This window comes from Strix uralensis, chromosome 3, assembly GCF_047716275.1.
Source record: "Strix uralensis isolate ZFMK-TIS-50842 chromosome 3, bStrUra1, whole genome shotgun sequence".
Classification (NCBI taxonomy): domain Eukaryota; kingdom Metazoa; phylum Chordata; class Aves; order Strigiformes; family Strigidae; genus Strix; species Strix uralensis.
The window spans coordinates 80,925,989-80,948,281 of record NC_133974.1 but is presented as its reverse complement, the minus strand read 5'-3'; the positions used below and the strand labels follow the sequence as shown (position 1 = coordinate 80,948,281).

Below are 22,293 nucleotides of genomic sequence, written 5' to 3'. Positions count from 1 at the left end.
AATTTAAAATTCATGTTTGAAGCCTTATTTTGTATTATATAACCATGGAAACATTTTAAAGCTGTTGGGCATTACTGTGGTTCAGTATACCCAAAATAAACTCATGAGGAAGATCTCTTATCAAGTTAAGCATCTGAAACTGTGTATAGTCAAAATATTATTCCCAGTTCTGTTTTTTTATTTCACCAAGGTATTACCATAGAGGAATAACTATGACACAGAGATCTGGTCCAAACCTGATAGAAGAAATGTATTAGGGTGGTCCAGATAAAAAGAAGACATATAAAAACATTCTTCCTCAGAATACTAATGAATATTAGATTATTAATTCAGAGGAGCTAAATTCCTTCCAAATAAAACATCACTGAAGCCAAAAGAAGTTACAATATTTTTTATAATAAATTTGTAAGATTACACCATCTGAGCATCTGGCTCTGTGTCCTGGTTGCAATACCTTCTAAATCTACTTCAATTTCAACCAATTGATTGGTTGATTTCAAACAAATTTTCCAAAGGAAAAGAAGAATTCAAGAGATTTAAGTGCTAGACATATACGTAAAATAACAGCTTGAAAAAGGGTGAGAAAATTAATTCTTGCCATGACTGGGAGAAAGGCTGAAACGAGGTATCAGACAAGAGACAGATGTAGGGAAAACTTGAAGCTCCTAACAGGCAAAAGTCAGTGATGGGGTGAGACCCTAATCCACAGGAAAATGAACCTTCCACAAGGTCAATGCTCACATTCACTCAGCGAAGCCAAATATGGGACACTCTGCGAATTCCTGTGAGTATACCCAGACAATTCTTGTCTACGGGCCCCTCTGTGCACTTTGCACAAGTGTAACTAATAAATAGGACTCACATGAATCTCAAATTAGGAGGATGAGTTTAGGCTTAAGTAGCTTGCCAGAAGGAGGTTTATAGGAATAATATATAGGAACTAAGGGGATACCAGGGAAGTCTCTCACATACAGATCCAACTTTCCTCTTTATCTAGAACAGAAATAATTCAGATCAGGATGGACCCTGATTATTTTGAAATGAAGACCAAGAATGAAAAGTGGCGGGACTTACCTGGTACCTCTGTGCTGATTAATCAGCTCACAGCTTTGATTTTGACCATCATGGATCCTGACCAAAGCGGGCCAAACTATTTTGGGGTGAACAGTGTGACACTGATGACACACAACATGAGAGCAGAGGGGACTCCAAGTCTGCAAGGTGTTGGAAGGATGAAAAGCACTGTGCAACACTGTGCATCACTGGAATAAGTCAGCCTTGTTTCGCTGTTGTTATATTTGATATTTATTTCTGAAGAAAAAAAAAAAAAGCTTTTTTTTTTTTTTTTTTAAATCTGTTTTTGTTTAAAATTTTGGAACCACCTAGCAGAAAAATAAGGGGCTTGAAACTGTTACTGGTTTCTGACTAGAATTCCACTATACTTTATTTCTCTCCCTAGCTTCAGTATTAATAAGGGAGCCAGCAGGCTCAAGCTGGAATCTGATATATGACTTGGTGAAAAGTTTGTTTGGTTCCAAGACTTGTAAAAAGCTGGCTGAAATGAAGCCTTATTTACCTATACTCAGACAATGAAAAAAACTAATTTTGTGGATATATATGCCCAGCTGTAATTTTGAATTATGTCAATAACTCAGTGAGACTTAATCCTCTCAACTCCAGGTAGATGAGCTTTTACATCCCAGAAGCTTGCTGGGAAAAAAAATTCTCCTGGCATAGAAACTGAGCATGAAGATGCATGAGTTTACCTTAAATTAGCTCACCTGGACTGTATTAGCTGTCAAACTGGATTGGTAAAATGCTCAACGCATTTTAGCACAGTATGTTGACCAGTGTGTTGACTGTACCACTGTGACTTAACACCAGGACTGCAAAGGTAGCTAGAGGTTTAAGACAAATACATCTTGGAGTGTATACCTGAAGACAAAAATGGATGCATGGCAGTGGACAGAAGTACACAGAACTGAGGAGAATACAGTGTTGTAGCTTTTGGGGCATGTCTTTCTGAATTGCCCTGGTGACAACTCTGGCTTCCAGATGAGACCAGTGTCTGGAAGGCACAGGTGGAATGTAAAGCCATCTTAATCCTGTGCTAAGGTTCTATACACAACAGGGAAGACTTTCACCTATGAAGTGAGGTAGTGCCAGTACACTGCTGCAGGATCCAGAACCAGATTCTGTCACGCATGACACCTGGGAGCACAGGATTTCCTGCGATAGCACTGAAGTCAATAGGAAAGTGCAGTACCCAAGGAAATTCTGGAGACAGAATTGGCCTCACAAACAGCACTTGGAACTAATCTCATTTTATGCCTTATTTCCAACAGTACAGCACCAAAATCACTGAGCTTCAGGAAGAAAAGAAACTATCCATCAACTTCAACTCTGTTGCTAATCCTTGAATAATATATCACACAGAGAGAAGTTTATTACTGCAAAGTAGAAGTTTATCTTTAAAACAATGACACAAACTCATCAAGGGTGTAAACACCATCTCTAAAGTGACATTTAATGCAATTGAATTTACAGCAACTTTGGGGCTCCATGGGGAGATCTAACCCAGATTCTCTCATGGAAAAGTAAACAGCTTGCCAAAAGAACAGATAAATCTCCTGTAAAGATTTTGATTTAGTTCATCTGGTATTTCTTGGTTTGCTATATATTTCAGTAAGAATAAAAGTACCTTTCCCGGTCCCAATACACTGAGCAGACTTTGCTTGTTTTCAGAGAGATTACTGTGTGTGACATGGGCTTGTTATGTATTTATGCATAAAATACACTTCACAGTTTATTTAGTTATTTTATTATACATGGAATATCCTGCTGAACAGATCAGAAACATTTACCACTTTGTTAAAACTACTTATAAAGTGGTTAAACTTAATCGTTTGAAGAAAAAGTTCCCTTGAGGGCTTTCCACAGATACTTAGCTTTCTTATGCTAAAGAGAAAGCTTTTGTAAAGTCACATAGATGTGACTAAAGATAAAATAAGGGTGTTCTAATAAACTTAGAACAAGCAGACCTAGTATAGACACTCATAATCCAAATATCTCTTACTGTTTCTCTGTAGTTTCCCTTATTGCCCCTCCATTATGCCAGAATACATATATATGCTTACTTGCCCTTATATTTAGAAATATACAGTACAACAAGCTGTTTAAAGTTAGCTATCCACCTGAGCACTTTACTGAATTGTCCTTACAAAGAATCAGAATTTTTTTCTACTTCTGTGTTTCTTTCCCACTGCTTACCCTTTTGCTAACTGGCAGTGATATAAGTCAAAAAGTCTTAATTTGTAGTTAATTTAGCACAAAAATGTTTTATTCAGAGCACAAGACACACTTTGGTTTATATGGCATACACTACTCATACCATCAACATTTTCTATGATATTTGGCCTAGATCAATATATATTCCAAAGAACTGATTATGTATACCAAAAAAGCATATAAATAGCTGTAGCCTCAGGTGATAGGAAATACATAGCAAGCTATACGTGCTCGAAGTTTCAGTTTCAAAGATGTAGAGATTATTAGCCTCTTGGGATGGAAAGGATGTCAGCACAGACATTTAGTCCGACACAGCCATAAAATAAAGACTTGCTGCTTCGTGACAAGGGCTGGCCAACTCTTTCACTATTTATTTTTATTGCTGCATTCTGGATTCAAACAAAACAGCAGAGCAATCTTAGCCTAAATTCTCCTCTATTGGCATCTAACAGAGGCAGGCAGTGTGGGGTTTCTTTGTTGTTTTCTTTTTTTTTTCCACATTTTGCAACCACCCAGCAATTTAGATAGCTAAGCTTTAAGATAAAATAAGGAATGCTGTGCTGGATTGCTTCTTGGCACAATATTTCTCTCGATTTGCTAACAGTCACATCTGGAGAGATGCAGTCTGACTAGAACTGAATCAATTATTTGTAAGAAAAACTAAAGCTACAGATTTCTTATTTTTTACATACCAAAGGCCAGACTAAATTTTCTGAGAAGAACAGAGATTTGATAAAGAGTTTGGAGAAGTCTAATATGGGCCAACTTATAATTCTGAAAAGGCTTGAAACTATTTGTGGTTCCTAGTCTTCAGTGCAGTATTAGTGCTTTAGCACTAGTAGTTTCTACTTCACTTGCTTTAAGATGTTCATTTTATATCAAACTTGAGACTTAAATTGAAAATACATGAGCAGAAGTGAAAACTCCACAAAATGAAAAAATATTACTTTCATACAATTGCACTAGTGTACATTTGATTCTAAAAAGATACCTTTCTTCTGCCTAAGAATGCTCTTGTATGCCTTGTTTCTGTGCAGTCTGTCTTTGACAAATTCTGCTTGGAGAAATATCAGAAAAAATTAGTATTTTAAAAAGAGATAAATTCCACCTCCAGCAAATTGTGGATATTATTTCAGTGTTATTTGTCCTGTGTTCCATGTACCAGTAGACACATTTAAAAGAGCAAAGGATATTCCACAAAAAATATTCCAAATGTACTGAAAAATTTGACCACCTCCATTAAATACCTACTAGAAAGTATAATCAGAAGACAACTCCTCTTGATTTCAAAGGTTACATAACTTGTAATTTCTGTATGTAGATACCTTTTGTTCACCAAGATGCTGAATATTTTGTTTTTCAAATTAACACTTTTACTACAGTAGCTTGATACATAACAGCTTGACACATAACATAAATGAAGACTCAAAACCAAAATGAGGTTGAGGCTGAAGAGTGTTTGTATCAGGATTGCTAGCATTACAGTTTGGAAAATTGCAGTCATCCTACCAATTAAACACAGTGTCTACAGTGAGAAAATATGTCTGAAAAAGGAGGAGACAGCTCCTAGCTAAAAGTATTTTAAGATAAAAATTTGCCCTATAACCAATTTTTTCCCAGAAGGTTTATTTTCAGAAAAACCCAAACTGACACCACTTCTCAACACATTCACATTTTAATATATTTTTTTCCCAAATAATAAGAAAAACCTGCATTCCTCCTTTTTTTTTTTTCCTCATAAAAGATGAGAAAAAAAGAAAAGGCACAGGAAAAAAAGGAAAGGTGAGGACAGGTGAAAACTGCTCTGCTTTCAATCTGCAGACTGTGCAAACTCTCACTGTGTGTTCAGGATTATTCTGTAGACTGACACCTTGATCCAGTCTCACTTTCACTCAGTTCAGAAAAGAAGCAAACCTACTCACTACATCGTTCTCTCTCCAAAGGAAGCATCTTGGGAGCACATTCTGCCTCCCAAAGGCAGCCCACAGGGCTGCCCTCACAGCAGCAGGTGGCCTTGCCAAGCCAACGTCCCTGCCCACACTCTGACCTAAGGGATGTGCAAGTGCACTTCAAGCTCACACCCAGCTCCAGGCAAACCTGAGTTTGAGGGCAGTTTCCATGGGAAGACAGGATAAGGTGTGCACTCAGAAACTATATCCAGCATTTACAACCCAGTTCTTTAGCTAGGAGGCAACAGTAAGATTTCCCCAAAGGGTGCTTAGATTCATGAATTATGGGACCAAGATTAATTTATGAGCCCAAAACAGCTACTGCCCAGTGATGTCTCCTTTCTCTTCAGAAAGGGAAAATCCTATCAGCATGTTTATCCAAGGACAGAAATGTACCTTAATTCATATAATTTCAAATTATTTAAGCATGTCCTTAATTCATCCATTAATTCATTGTACTAATAGCTCAAATGAGTGAAACTGCTCACTATTGCTGAAAGCCCCATTTTAATGAAACAAATGCTGTGTGTTTCTCTCTTTAAGGAAAGTAAATAGCAAATAGTAAAATACCTCTTTATGGGAAATTCCATTCATATTTTGATGTGCTTCAGTTCTTTATATGAATTGTGAGAATGAAGATAGTACCTTTTGTTATGTCTATGATAGCCCATAAAAGTATGGCATTTTTAAACAGCCAGGCTCTTTAAGATACCATAAATGAATTAAGCTAAACACGAGCTATCTAGGGTTTCCAATGGAGAAAGGGGATCTACATAGTTATAGAATAACAATGACACTACTGTGTGTGACAGCTCTCCTTGGTGTGCTCATGAAGCAGCAAGGTCCTGCTGGGGCCACCTCTGCAAACACTGAATACATACTCTGAGTGCCAGCCAGACTAAATGCCAAGCCACTCACAAATTAAATATCACTCTGTATAAAGCTCCTTACATTGCCATTTTGAGTACGGACCACTCAGAGATGTGTCGCAAGTCCAGTTTAACAATTGCCTGTAAACACAGGTTGCTGCTACATGATGACAGTGAAGAAAGGAAATGTGATGCAAGTTGGCAGTTGAAATGTTATATTGATCAGCAATTTGTATCAAACCTCCAGCCCTCATTAGAGAAGTCTTATTTTAGTGAAGTATTGGTAGAGAAGCCATGAAATCCAAACACCTCACCTGGGACATTTCAAGAACACTATGTTAGGGCAGAGGTACACTGGCAGGACTGTCCTTGTGAATTTGTTTTTTGTTCATCACAATGTCAGAATACTTTCACTGAGCCATTTGCTTAATACATTTGGAATATTAGTCTCCTATGCCCCAATTATGGGCCTGGTACATTCACTTAAAAACAAACTGAGAAAGGTAACAAGTATTCTTAAGGTTATTTAAGGAACAGGAAGAGAAAAAGAAGAAAAAGTATTTCTGAGTGCATTATCCTGCAGAGCTTGCAGACCACGTTCAGGGCAAACTCTAATTAAACCAACAGGAACTCCTCTTAGCTAACTCTAAGAGGGACATCTCCATAGGATATAGAGGCTTTGTAGTTCAGGTGAAACACTCCCAGTGCACAGACATCCAAAATTCAGTCACAACATTGCACATGCTCTTCAGCTTCCTCCTGACAAGCTGCCTATATCTCAGCAAACATTCATATAAAAAGCTTAAATGCTTAATTAAAGTTCAAACTACCCCGATGAACCACAGTGCCACCTGTTCCAATTCACCCTTACACCATTAGCAAAACTGCGATTGAACTGCTGCTGGCCAGTAGTCACTGTTTGTTTGATGGTCCATTAGAGAGAAAAACTGTGGTCCCTCCACTAGACACTCCTGTTACAGATATTTCTCACTTTGAACAAGATGCTAGCAGACTTTCTACACTTGAGACCTGAAGTTGCTGAGGTGGGAGATGAAAAGCTGTCCAATGGGAATGGAGTTATTCGAAGTTTCTGAACTCTGAAAAACTCCATTAATCCCATAGAAAATATTCCACTAACCTAGATAGGACTAAAGCTTGTTGTCATGTCAAAAAAAGGCACAGTTTCATTGAAAAAACCTTCAATCCCACTCGCCTCCACCCAGCATCATAATTTTAGGTTTCAAAGTTAATACACATTATTTACTGTCAGAGAAAACTGCTTGAAAAGCCTAAATTATTTGAAACCTTCTGCAGGAAAACATGAGTTCACATTTTCAGCGTTCATGGGAAAAAAACCTGTTCGATAGTGGAGAATAAATAGGGTAGCAAACCTGACAGATTTTAGCATAGGTGAAACTGATAGGAGTCTACAGAAATGAGTTGAAGCATTCTCTTTTTTTTTTTTTTTTTTGTATTTATAATGCAAAATTGTCATTACAATAGAAAACTGGAATATTCTTTGCACAATGTCATTCTACAGTAATATGACAATTTTACAGATTAATTCTGAACAGTTAACAAAGAAAAAAAAAAAAAAAAAACACCAAACAAAAACAGACCTCTTTATATGGGATATACTAGATGCTCCATTAAAAAAAACAAAACAACTTGTTTCAGGTAGTCTCATCTATCATGATTTGTAACAGACATTTAGGTTTACATTAGGCTTATTTGTAAGATAAAGAAGGAGATCCTCACTTAGCAATGCATCTCCCATTTCATCAGGGCAAGACCCTTTTACCTGATGTCTTGTGCACTTCAGTTTCCTACAAGCACAGCTTTTTGGAGTAACCTATACTGTGTTCCAAACCATGTAAAATCTCTATTAAATGTAAAACTGTAGCTACTGGCCCTATGGGAGACTGCAGTGCTGGGTAACACTTCCTACTCATAATGTGCAACTGCATCATTCAGAGATATAAATTAAAGGGGCTTTTTCCTTTTCAGAATGAAGCTTTTTTCTTTTTATTTTTTCTATAGACATGGTACTTCTGCATGATTGGTCTTATTTTCAGGACTAAGAAACTTCAACTTGTACTTTTTGCATGCACTAACAAAGAGTATCAAAGGCTCAGTTCAGTAAGTTACAAAGCCTTCCTGTGTGACATCCAGAGCTCTCCTGTCCCATCCTCACCAGCCATAGTGGAGGGAATAAGGCTGAGTGCTAAAGGACTTCTGCCTGTGTTTGTATTAGTCATAGGAATAGATCTACCCTGACATGTATCAGGACAGTCCTGTAAGAGTAGCTAGGCTCAGTTCTCAGATTGAACAGCATTAAACCCCTAAAGGAATGTGGTTCTGTGCATGCTGCCTGCTGGGAACAGTCCCTGGCCCATCTAACCCCTGGGCCATGTAGATACAGTCCTCAGGAAAGCGCTAGCTGGCCCATGCTCAAAGTGCAACAGGGAGCACTCTACTAGCTTACCTGTGTAGGCAGCCATACTGTACCCTGGCACTGCGTAATTAATTAGTGTAGACATAGCCTCTGTGTCTTTCTGACCAGTTTAAAAGCAATCATATTGCTTTTCCTCTTCTTGTATGTTTTGTTTCGTTGTCTGTGCTAGGCCAGATGAACTATGAAGCATTTGTGAATGCATGTAGTGGATCCCCACCACAGGTGATATTTTAACAGTATCCCAAACACAAATAATATTTCTGAGCTGTCAACATACTTTTATTTATTAGATTTATAATCTTGTTGCACAGTAAACATCTGCGTCAAGCAAGTGGCAAATCTTCAGAACTTCAGAGTTTAGATTTTGTTTGGAAAAGTATCCAAAAATGTGGATGTTCATTTACATTGTACACAGATTATTTGAGACCTTTGAAACTGCAAAAGCAGGCTGGAAATTTTATGAGATTGTAGCTTCTTACAGCATTTCCAAGCTTAGCAATGGATTCCAGCACTGCCTGGAAGTGGACTGCAAAAAAAACCCCTATTATAAAACTTTGTAATGTCTTCAGAAAAACTCACTATTAGAACAGTCTATTTTGATGTTTATTTTGTCAAAGATGAGTTGTTTTTCAGAACTGAGGGGAAGGTTCAGGGTTCATTCATTTTCAGATTTGTTTAAGCTGTTTTGATCTCTGCTGCAGCCATCAAGAACTAGAAGGACAGGAGTACGAGAAAAGCAAATGGTTTAAATTCTGCCAGTTTTCTGTCATTTAGTTTCAAGATCCAGGATCTAAAAATGGTTTCCTTTGCAATGCTAAAGAAATACTTGGGCTGAGCACTGTTGCTGTGAACGAAACTTGAATCAAGAAAGGAAAGCAAGCATATTTAAAGCAAACTATCCCTTTGTAATTTTGCTATTTAAGTGATCAAAACTAAACAGATGAGATAAATGTTGAGACACAGAGAAGGCAGCCATTGGTCTGGCAGTGGTTCAAGTTCCCTTATGGATGTAAAACCATATCACAGTTCTGAATATATAAACAAGAAAAGATGGATTCATAATTATTCCAAAACATTGTAGACATAAACTGTCAAGGTGTTCAGATTTCTAGTGAACAGACTGAACTGAACAAAAAGCTGGTCATCATATTTTCAACTAATTAAAATGGTATCTGAAAGTATTTAATTTTCAGGCAAGGTTTTTGTGAGGTGAACAGGGATTTTTACCTGAGAAGAAGACAGGAGGAGACAGACACAGACTTAAGTCTTTTCTGATCAATGATGGATCAATATCAGACACAGATTTAAAGTTGTGAATCCTATACCACAAATCATCTCTTTTCTCCCTTCATAAATTCCACATACAAACATGCATGTTTCTCTCCCTTTTTCCCACGTTAGCAACCTCAAAACTTGCTTCAAAACAAATGTTTCAATGGGAGGTAGGGGTGGGGTATCTGTTCTTTTAGGGGGACAGATGAACACTTCCAAAGGATTTGATTTCATTCCATGTTCTGAAACCTTGAAAGCTGCCCTGAAATGGAACCATCACCTTTTGGTTAGCCCTACTAAAACAACCCTCTGCTCTCTGGTCAAGCATCACCTGCAACAACAAAGTTCACCACTCAAAAGCAACCAGCTCAAAAGAGGTCTGAGGACTTCCTTAGCTCTTTCAGAAGAATGTTTGATGGGACTATCAAAAGTAGCTCTAGCAATGCTAAAACTGAAATTGCAGGTAGGCCAACAAATCATCTTTTTCTTCTCTAAAACTTGTTTTTACAGCTTGAAATATTTCTGATGATTGCAGCCATGGGTAGGAATAAAGAAACTGGTCACTTCAATATTTAAGAGTGATTTGACTGAATGAGAAGTGCTATGAGAATGTAAAATTTAAAAGTGCATTGGTCTTTTGCTGATAATGACCAAGTATATTATTGGCAATCATGCATCTATTGTTAATCAAAGGAAAAAATATTTAAACATTAAATTGATGTTTGCATTCATTTAATTGAAAGATTAAAAACATCTGATTGATGAGGGCACGATGTATGTTTACTACTAGCAATACTTAAGCTGCCTAAGGTGTCTAATTCCAAGTCTACAATTGTACTGACACACTATTCATTCATTAATAAACAGCAAAAGAGCACTTCTCCAAGCTGTAGTTACTAACTGCAGAAGAATTTGCCAGCATTGCTGATGACACCATCAGTAGGGCAATTCAACACATCTTTATGGAAAAAATTTCTTGCAGATAACATTGTCAATATGGTAAGAAATAAAAAAATAAAGAAACATTCAAAACTAATTTCTATAAAAGTATATAATGGTCTCATGTATAAAATGAACAAATACAAAGTGCACAATAATTCCCTCTGTCGTTCATGAGTGTAACAAAAGCTTTGGCTCAGGTAGCTTTGTTACGTTATCCTCGTTCACAAAAGTAAACAGATCCATCAGCTAATACAATGGCTTATTATGAAAGGGCTGAGGAATGAGCATAGTGTTTCATCTAGGCAGAAGATGAGACAGAATGTCTCTTTGAAGCAGTCTTGATGCTTCAGAGGTTTGCTGGAGCTAATGGAGAGAGAGATGATGTGGAAAATTGCCTCCTAGAGGTTGAATAGATGTGGTCCCCCGGGCTTTCTTCCCCCCTCCCTCCCCCCTCTTTTGGACAGAGAGAAAGGGAAAGTAAATCTTTATGACCACTGTTATTCTTACATTTTAGAAAGATCATTGTGTTGGGAATCACCCTACACTTCAGTAAGGAACTGCATTCTCTAGCACCAGGTTACTCTAAAAGTGAAAAGATTTGACTGTGAATATAAGTATTGGAACTGAAGTGCTAGGTTTTGCATGTCACTCAGTTTCTCTAAACAGAGATCAGAAGTAAAAGAGTGGATGATGTAGGCGGGAATGGCCTGTGAGGGCTCTAAACATTATAACCCTTTTTTTTTTTCCTCTTTTTCTCCCCCCTCCCCTAACTAAATGATTGCAGTTAGGCAACACAAGACTGAATTTGACCATCTCTAAATCAAAATACCAAGCTGCATTAGACAAGAAACCTCGGGAGATAATCTTGAGTTACTCTGAGCCCACCAGTGATATGGTCCTTCAGAACAAAGACCTAGCCTTGCAATTTGCTTAACAGTGACTTATTATAGTGTAAATGGGTGGAGGGGTCATATTTCTGCTGATGGATAAAGATTAATTTATATTTACGTAGCATATTGTTATAGAATTAACAGCATCAATTCCAACCTACTTGCTTTTAGAAAACCCTTCAAGTACAGCTCTGCCAGTTTGCAATACTAAGACATTTTCAAAAACGATTTAAAGTCTATTATTTTTCATTATGGTCAATAGAAATTTTGATTTGCTCACCTTTGCAGTTGCCCCGGTAGGCTATTTCCAGCTGAGGGTCTTTGCATTTTGCTCGCTGAAATTCACACCGGGACAGAAAAGTTCTTCCATCAGATGCACAGAGTGATTTCTGAGGGGAACCTGCACAGTCCAGGCTGCATTCTCTGTCTTTGTCTTGGTCCACTCTCAAAAACTAGAAAAAATAAATTAATGCTGTAGGAATGCTATTCTCATGAGAAAACTGCTCTGTGATCCCCTTCCCCAGGGAAGACATACAAATATTACCCAAAACTGAAAAGAAAGCTCTGCCTTTTTTAGCCTGTTTAAATACTCGCTGATTCATCATATCTGGGGTTATTCTGCTGCTGCTTTGAAATGGTAGTGATTGCAACATTTCTGTAACATACACTAAGTCCACTATCACAATTAGGAAATCTCTGAATCTCCTTCAATTGTTATGAAGCTGAAAACAGTGGTTTGGAGTCTGCAGAGCAAAAATGGTGATGGCAGAAATATTCTTCACAACAGAAATGAAACAGCAATGGAAACAGCAATGGAAACTTGTCTATTTTATGAGCTATGCATTAACTAGTCTACAGTAACAAGCTGAAAAGTCTGTTCTAAGATCCAAATAGGATTTTTAACATCAATAATCATCTAAAATTATACCCATAATATCTTCAATGGCCTCAGTGCAAGAGGTCTGAAGAGAAAATGAGTGAGGTAGGAGAATCTTACAAAGCACCTTATGAAACACAACAGATCATTTATTCTTGCAATGTTCGTATTCAAAATCTAAAGGCTTCTCAACAAAACAGAAAACTCTGATATATTTTATAGAAATATTTATATTTGTGCATATGGTTGTCTATAAAAATAGACAAGAATAGACAAAAATACCCAAAACCAAGATGGAAGAGGAAAATGTTATAATCTTGCAGTTCTTCCAGTGAGACCATTCTTACAACATCCACAGTGGAGTCCTGCACTTGGGTCACAACGACCCCATGCAACACTGCAGGCTTGGAGAAGAGTGGCTGGAAAGCTGCCTGGCAGAAAAGGACCTGGGGGTGTTGATCAACAGTCACCTGAATATGAACCGGCAGTGTGCCCAGGTGGCCAAGAAGGCCAACAGCATCCTGGCTTGTATCAGAAATACTGTGGCCAGCAGGACTGGGGAAGTGATTGTCCCCCTGTACACGGCACTGGTGAGGTCACACATCGAATACTCTGTTCAGTTTTGGGCCCCTCACTACAAGAAAGACATTGAATTACTCGAGCGTGTCCAAAGAAGGGCAACAAAGCTGGTGAAGGGTCTAGAACACAAGTCTTGTGAGGAGTGGCTGAGGGAACTGTGGTTGTTTAGCCTGGAGAAAAGGAGGCTGAGGGGAAACTTTACCACTCTCTACAACCATCTGGAAGAAGGCTGTGGCAAGGTGGGTGTTGGTCTCTTTTCCCACGTAACAAGTGATAGGATGACAGGAGGCATCAGGGGAGGTTTAGATTGGCTGTTAGGAAAAATTTCTTCACCGAAAGGGTTGTCAATCATTGGAACAGGCTGCCCAAGGAAGTGGTGGAGTCACCATCCCTAGAGGTATTTAGAAGATGTGTAGATGTGGTGGTTAGGGACATGGTTCAGTGGTGGACTTGGCAGTGTTTGGTTTACAGTTGGACTTTATGATCTTAAAGGTCCTTTCCAACCTAAACGATTCTATGATTCTATAAGTCTCAGCTGCCATTCCAAATTGCCCCACCACAGGAGAGCATAAAAGACAAAACCTGAATCAGGCTGTGCACAAAAAAGTCTTGAGCCAAATAATTTTATTTAATTTGTTACCAATCAACAAAAACTTCTGACTGATGTTTTGAGCATGGTCTGAGCCCTGGCATGGGTTTCCCATGACTGAAAAACCTCAGGGGTGTCCCTGCCCCAGCACAGGTTGCCCATGGGCCATGGTCCCTGGGGGCTGTCCTTGCACCAGTGTGGGTCACCTGTGGGCTACAGTATTTTTTTTCTGGATGGGCATAGGGAAGTTCATGTCCTCCTATCACAATGCAAAGCCCTGCAAGGCCCCTGCTATTCAAACCCTGTCACTTCTGCTCATTGCACCACATATCCTCCCTTTCTCAGAAATTCCATCTCATCTCCTCTGGAAGACAGTGAGTGGGTATAGGCTGACAGAATCAATTTAGGTTGTTCCCATTATGAATTTCAACAAATGCTCCTCCTAGTCCTGCCATGAAGCCACACTGAACCTGGTCTAACTGTTCACCCCTCCACGCCGAAGACTGCAGGCAAGGCTCATGAGTTTGGCATCATCTTTGGCACTGTGAAAAGCAGGAGCTGCTCAACCTGAAACACGCTGTCAAAAAACTAATCAGTTCTGATGCCATTGCATGTCAGCCAAAAAACAGACAAAACCAAAGACAATGCTTTGCCTTCTGAGCTCCTGAAAAGCAGGGACTAGGGAGGAGGTAGATTCAGTAAGCCCTAAGATGAATTTCTCTATCCTTTTGCTGTTTCTGAATAAGCACAAAATTAAGCAAGGCATATAGCTACCAGGAGATAATAATTCTCCTGAGTATTAAGAGGCACCTGAGAAAAGGTCTTCATCCAGCTGAAGCCCTGGTTTCATTGGTGTTACTTCATCATCATAAACCTTGGGTACAGAAAATTTTGAAATTCTGATTAGAAACTGAGACTACTAGAAGGACAATTTCAAGAAAAAAAGAGGACAAAGGTAGTATTTGAGCAAGAAAGAGTAGCACAACCTAAAAAATTCGGAAAACATTTGCTACATATAGCTTCCCTGCATTTTATTACAGAAAAAAATGTATAGAGTCATAAATCTCCTTAATCTTCATACTTAAGCTGTGGTCTATTTGCATTTCATGTCACTTAACATGAAGAAATACAGATGTACTTCTGAAGAGTATGCCTGAAAATGGAGAGACAATCTCAAAGGTATTGCTTTAAAATAATAGTAATTTGGTTGGACTTTGACCAGAGTTTTTATATTTTAGTGGCACAGTAACATAAAAAGGAAAGCTTCCTTTTCCTAACATTTTTGAGCAATTTTTCATTTTTAATAACAATTAGCATCAGAAGAAAATTACTTGCAAATTACTCACAAATTACACACAAACCCCAAATCTTTCTTCCTGGAATTTAGCTATAGAGCTTCAAAGTGGAGAAGAGATGTTTCTTTTCCCCCCATTTTGGTGCTGTTCTGTAGATCTTTCTTGCTGACAGAAATTAATAATTAGCTGAGATGAGTGGGAAGTGAGGAAAACTGAAGCTATCTCCCTTTACCTGCAAAATGAGCAACAGTAAAGACAGGATCCCAAATTATGCTGATGTCCAGGGCCTGCCCAGGTGCCCTGATGAGCTGCAGCGAGGGGAGTCCCAGTGAGGTCTTCCAAGCCTCCCTTTCTTGCCTGGGAGGCATATGCAAGTTTCACGGTTTAGGCCTAGCCAGGACTATGAAAAGGACTTTTCAAGGAAAAATGGACTACACAGGGCCTGTGGCAATAAAACTAGATCCAGTCCTCTGCTCTGCCTCAGTCTTCCCCTGTGGATTTGGCGATGGCAAATCAAGTGACCCCCCTCTTCCTATTTTGTGAAGTAAGGATCTGAGTACAGCCTTTCTGTGTGTATAAGACTACCCCTCTGTAATGGCTAGGCACTTTGCCACCCTTAATTTATCCTCAGCAACATCCCTGTTGAGCAGAGAATTATTTTTCAAAAGCACAGGAAGGCTTCATGACCCACAGAAAATCATGTGGTAGATCAGGGAATTGAACCCAGACACCAGAAAAAAATCACATACAGCAACAGTCTAGCCTCTGTCCCATTTTTCTCCCAGACTTTTCTCATGTTTTCTGTTTTGAGTTGTTGCAGGAGTTAAGATGGGTATGCCTGATCACAGTGGACAAACCACAGTGACACAGTGGACAGAAAATCCCCTTAATCGTCTGAGGAACAGAATCTGCTCCCTTGAGAGCATGATAGTTCATAGATAAAGCTATATTTTAAATAAAACTCTTTGGATAAATGCCCTTTAAGTATTTCATTATTTCAAAGCCTTAGAGGAGATTAGGGTAAATTATGGGTTCAAGGATATTCAAGCAACCTGGAAAAGCAGAGGATGAAGACATACCCAGGAGACAAAACCACTTGAATAGCTTGTTGGTTAGCCAAACCTCACTGGAGAATTTGGGTTGTACATTTAAACAATTTCCACCAACCTAGTGTAACTGAGGGATTTAAGAGCAGGAAGGACAAAAAGGCAAGCTACTGAGAGAAAAGCTAGCATACAAGAGAGACTAGCAAATGAACTTTCAAAAAAAGAGATATAAAGTATGTGACTGACATTTGGAAAATACTCCATTGTCATCTTTACTACAGCAGCATAAGATGATACAAGTCCAAATCACCATTGCTTGCTCACATGTAGCCAAAGGAATTGATAAATATGTCAAAACTAATAGAAATGCTGAAACAAGAAAGGGCTATGGGATTTCTCATGGGATTTGCTAATTTACTTAAACAGGAACGAGCAGTCAGTGACACAAAAACTGGGATCATACTGATGCACATCTTAGAGCTGTACTTTCCTGTGAAAATATTCCTTTTGATTATGATCGGACAGTTTAGAGAGAGAGAAAGATGGTTCTAGATGGACCAGAAAGTGACTCACCCTGCATACAGATTTATTTCTGTCATTAAGTTTATTTAACAAACAAATCTGTTATTGTACAAACATGCGATTCACTGAAAGACAAGCTTAAAGCAGCATTTCTGTTGAATGCTGAGATTAAGCAAACAATAGTTGACCAACCTGAGGTGGAACTATTTTGAACAACCAGCAAAAACCAGACAATTATGGTTAAATCCTATTAAAAAAGCAAACCACTTTTAACAGAGAGGTGTTCCTGCCCCTAATAACACAGAAACCAGCCCAGTCAAGTTTCAGACAACTGTTCTCAACTACAAATTTGAGTTTATGCTACAGATTAACAGGCATGTCTCCTCAACTGCAGTTGCTTTAACTTATCTCCTGCTTTACATTTTATCATAAATTTTTTTATAGCCTCAAATTTATTTCAGCCTTTCCAAAGCATTACACTTTACAACACCCAGCTTCCAACAGGCCTACTACTCTATACTAGGCACTGCTTTAAATTCTGATATAGTATTTCTGAGAAGAAAGAACAATAATGGGACTATTACAGAAAAATTCTCAATTATTAAGTTTACCTCAGTTAATAAAACCAAAATCACTAGAAACTGCACTTGACAGATATCAGCATTGATAAAATATTATTTAATGTCATGTGTTTCAGGCGTCACAGAATTCCAGTATTTTCGTTCACTGCCTCACACACCAAAGGCTCTTAATACTGGTTCAAATGTGTCCCCCTGTATTGCCAGCAGTCCCAGTGACCTTTCATCCCTCTGTTTCTGGAGTTTAGTAACACTAGAATTGTCAGAGTATGAAGTAGTAGATACCTGAAACCTTGCTTATACTGAGGAAAAATATTTCTGCTCTGTTTTCTGCTCTGTTTTTTCTTTCAGCTTTGTTTTTGTCACTGGTCCCACATCTGGGTTGTGGACAGTCAGTATGCTTATTTCCTCAACCACAAGCAACGTGCTGTAGTCCATGAGAAAGTTTTTCCAGTACCTCAAGAGTAGACATTTGATGGTTTTCTTACTGTGCTACTAAACCATTTATCAAGATAACATGTCCATAAACTCGTTCACTGCTATAGCATAACATGTATCTTCTCTTTACCTGACACTATCCACTCTTATGCAGGGATTCAGTGTCATTCCCTCTGGTCTGCATCCTGCCACCTCATCACCATAAGGGCAGAAAAGGTCTTCAGATGAAACCGAGTCACATGCACATTTGTGCATTTCCAATGCACAAATCTGTGATTCCACCATCTATACTGCAGAGCAACTCTCCTTCCACCTAAGGAGATCACAGAGTATACTGGGAGAAAAGTGGTGCATGGATAGAGAGTCAACAACTGTATACATCTACAACCCAAATTGCCAGTGCAAGAAAGCAGAAGAGTCAAGACCAGTGTTACAGTCTGATCATGGAGAGCACAGACATCTCTCTCCATTGAAGGAAAAACTGATGACACGTGCACTTAGGTGTAAAGATTAGTTATTGAATCTGGGCCACAGCCTTTTAGACAGTAATGGGAAACGCTCTACTCTACATTTCACAATATAGTGCACAGCTGTAGATTGCCTTTGGTCAGAGGCAACTGTCTGATTAATCTGAGCAAGGCAGGGGAGTGTTCCCCAGCTTGGTTTTTTTTAACATTTTTTTTTTATTTGGACCATCTTGTCTCTAAGAAAGTTTACTTGCAGTCCTATAGAGACATCCTTAACACAAACAGGCTGCACAGAAAGCATAACTCATATCTATGCTAAACCTATTTTTACTTTGCCCTAATGTAATTCTTCCTACTACAGCTGAAGACCCAGCAACTGGTTCTTTTGTGTCTGTGGAGAGAAACTATCCTCTTCTGTGAGATCAGGTTGGCGTCTGTGCAGTAGGAAAATGAAAGACCTTCAAGTTCATGGATTTGGAATGTTCATCAGAGGTTTTCAACCCTTCTCCAATTTATAAACCCTTTCAATTTCCACTGGACCTATATACCCTCCACTGACACTAGGTATTTAAACATACTGACAACAGGTTTTTATTCTGTTACTTTTTGCAGACCACTTATAACTGATATACAGACTTTCCCTCTGACCAAGTGAAAACTACTGCTTCAGAATCTAAAATGACATTCAAGCTTGCTTGCAAAACAAGAGAATGACACCTCATCTTGGGCAGCTGAGGGCCAAAAATTCCTCAAAAACAAGCAGAAGAGAAAGTATGGATGCTAGACATCACTGTTTTGCTTGGAGAAGCCTAGTGCAGACTACAGCTTTGAAAGGCAATTTCTTTATGCTGCATCTGGTTACCGTAATATGTTGAGTAGAATGGTCTGACTTCCCTGCTGCTGGCATGGGAGGTCTGCGAACAAACTATGGAGCAGTGTGCTCTAAAGTGGCTCTGTGCTTAGGGCTTTTTGCTGTTGAAAAATGTGCTGATTTACAGTGATTTATGTAGACATGCTGTTTCTGTCTGATAGCTCCCTGAAGGGCAGATGTGGAAATCTCCAAGCTAGGAATACTTTGTTCCCTCCAGGCTCATCTACAATGGGAAAATGAGTTAGACAATAGTAATATATAAGTGTGTGTGTATGTATGTGTATATGTACATATATATACACACACACACCCTTATGTATATATAACCATCATGCAGCCTATAATATGTAAAGTCATATTCCCATGTATATTTCAGACAATGTTTAAGTATCAATATGCTACTACAGTCTGCCCTAGAGAGCACTCTAAGCAGCTAGTCTCTCTCAGTTAATCTGCTTTATTAAAACACCACTCATTTTTTTCATATTTATTTCATCACTCTTCTGCCAAGGAATGAAGCAGAAGGTACATTTACAGAATGAACCCTACTCTCATTCCAATGCCATGGAAAAGCATTCAACCCTAGCACTGAAAAAATAAGTGCTCCTTATCCTTATTATTGAGTTATTTAGGACAGTACCAGGAGATACCTTCAAAATGACAACTCTGTATAACTGCTGTACTTAACCTATCTTTAACAGATTAGTTCACTTTGCGCTGTCCCACTGAAGCAAAACAGTCCATGACTGTTCCAGGACATGCCCTGAGCTACCTACTTCAAACTATGACCTCCTTCTTTGTCCAGACATACAGGACATCACCATTAAGGTTAAGCTTGCATGGAAGAATTTACACAGAAAGCCATCACACACAGGACTAATCAGATACTATTCTGATGAGCTAGAATGTGCCCATTCCTGCTGTTGTAGTGGACAAGGTCATTTGCACTTTCAACAAAGAACCTCATCAGAACATTTTTGTGTCTCTTCTCAATGGTAAAGTTTCTTAGCGTAAATCAGAATTTTTCCATTATATTCCACTACCAGACAAGCAAGCAGACTACTGACTTCAGTGAGGTTATCTCAGACATCTAAAAATGAACATTTGTTCTTGAAAGTTCATTTATCCCTGTTCACACAAAAAATTAGTATTCCAGCCACAATACTGCAGCACTCTCCAGGGCAGCAAGTGATGATCATAATGTGGGGCTAGTTGCATAGACTACAGAAACTAGAAATTGGCACCTTTAGCATACGATTCACCTGACTTAGGATAAGATGGATCACATCCCAGAAAAGTCCCTTCCACTTTACGAACTGGCGAGTCTGATCAACCAGCTCTCCTGCAAATGCCTGAAGTCCTATGAGATTAACCCAGCCCATAGTGTCAAAGAAAAAAAAAGGGAAGAAACATTCAAAATCCCAGGTTCCAGATGACTAAAACAGAGGTGGGCTCTAGGTTTCAAAAAGAAATCTATCAAAGGTCTCCAGCAGGTGCCTATGCATCTCCAGGGGCACACGGGAGGGAGAATTGTCTCTAATGCCTGCTGAGACATTGTTTCATTGAAAAGGACCCTGTTAAACCTCTGAGCTCAGGCACCCCCTCACTTTGCCTCGTTATATTTCATGAAACTCGTGTGCAACCTATGACCTCTTTTCATGTAAACTTTTGCAAGAATGGTTGAAAGAAACAGCTAGAGTATGCAATTTCACTGAGTTGGAAGGTGGGGGGTTGTTGTTTCGTTTGTTGGGCTTTTTGTTGTGGTGGTGTTTGGGGTTTTTTAATCATTCTTGGGTCAGTACCCAAAGTCAGCTCCAAATTACCTATCAGTTAGGACAGTGTTGTGCTTTACTCCCTCAGTGCCTGAAATGCAGTGGGGCTCTTGGACACTCACTGCCAAAACTACAGTATCATCTTGTTATGACCAGCAGAGAAATTTACTATGAAACAGGATCGTGGTTTGATTGATATGTTTTGCTTTGGCATGTTATTTTTTTAAATATTTATTGCTTTAACAGGTGTTTTTTTAAGTGAGGTTACTTTGCTGTATTGATGGAGGGATGGTGGGGCTGAACGTCAAGCACATCCATCACCTCTTTTTACTGCTGCTTCACAAATTACTAAAAAAGGCAAAACATCTCAGTTGTGCAACCATGTAAACAAGGAAGGGCTGAGCTGGAACTGAAGCAAACTGAGTGACACACGTTCTTTCCTGCTTTGAAGACAGGATGGACATCAATTTATTACACATGCAATCCCAAGTTTCATCATTACCATATCACAAAAAAAGTTCCTCCCAACAGCTCACCAACTTAGAGATTTCAGGTGATTTGGTGGCTCAACAGTATTTCAGTATTTCTAATCTACTATGGATAAATTATTCTGGAGGATTGGGAGGCAAGGAACTACAACCAATTTAGAGAAGAGTTGTGAGGCAGGGAGGAAACAGACTCTGTAAGGGGTTCAAAAGTGGCAGTTGAGCAGATTCTTCTATTTATTATAGTTCTCGTCAAAAATGAACTGAATTGTTTTGGTCTCTGGAGGCACAGGGGAAGTTACAGCAAAAGAGAGTTCTGTGCTGTTTAAGCATTCTGAGTATAGTGTACCAGGAAACACTACAAAAAGAAGGCAGCCAAATCTTGTCTTTTTTCTCTCCACTCGGTTTTGTCTTGAAAAAAAACTTCAGGGTAGTGCAATCATACCTCTTGAAGGGCTATTCTCTTGAATAGCTTAATTCTAGGATCTGGTTCCATCCCTACTAAGGTAAATACACAGACTTCAATAGGAGCAGGTTTGGGCTCCTATCGAGTAGCACTCAGCCCTGGTGAACCACTCTTTCAGAAGGACCTTTCATTTGAATGCTCCTACAATATAGTCTTTGGAAGCACAAAGCACTCCCTCCAAATGAGTCACGCCAGAAGCTGCAAAGTCTAAGCATCAGAAACAATGTATGAATGATTTGTTGGCATTGACCCCATATAGTTGAAAATGAACTAATGGTCTTAATTTTCAAGACGTGATAAAAAACTGTTGGGGACACTAAAACACCCATTATCTGACTACATTCATTCACTTCCAAGATTAGGAGTCCTCCATATTTCATGAAAACACTCATTTTTACAAATTGAGCCTAGTGTATTCACTATAGATGAAAACAGCCCACACACTTAATACTGTAGATATTTAGAAGTAATAAAAGTGCACCACAGCAAGGACAAATAGACTGCACCTATTTTTTTTTCCTTCCAAAAACTAGTTTACCTGGCTTTTCAGGGATCAAAATATCTTCCTGTGATTTTTTATTAGAGTTATTTTGAACTCCAGTTTAACATAAACAGCTGGTTTCTTTCATTTTGCACCATCAAA

The 22,293-nt window shown here is 38.8% G+C and overlaps 1 protein-coding gene across 2 annotated transcripts in view; it reads right to left on the bottom strand.

The window, feature by feature from the left end:
* SMOC2 (SPARC related modular calcium binding 2) overlaps window positions 1–22,293 on the bottom strand; it is a 149,140-nt gene that overhangs the window by 90,216 nt on the left and 36,631 nt on the right. For both annotated transcript variants that reach the window (XM_074864808.1, XM_074864809.1), the window contains exon 2: window positions 11,946–12,117. In XM_074864808.1, coding sequence (XP_074720909.1) covers window positions 11,946–12,117 — 172 coding nt within the window. The remainder of the gene's footprint in view (window positions 1–11,945; window positions 12,118–22,293) is intronic.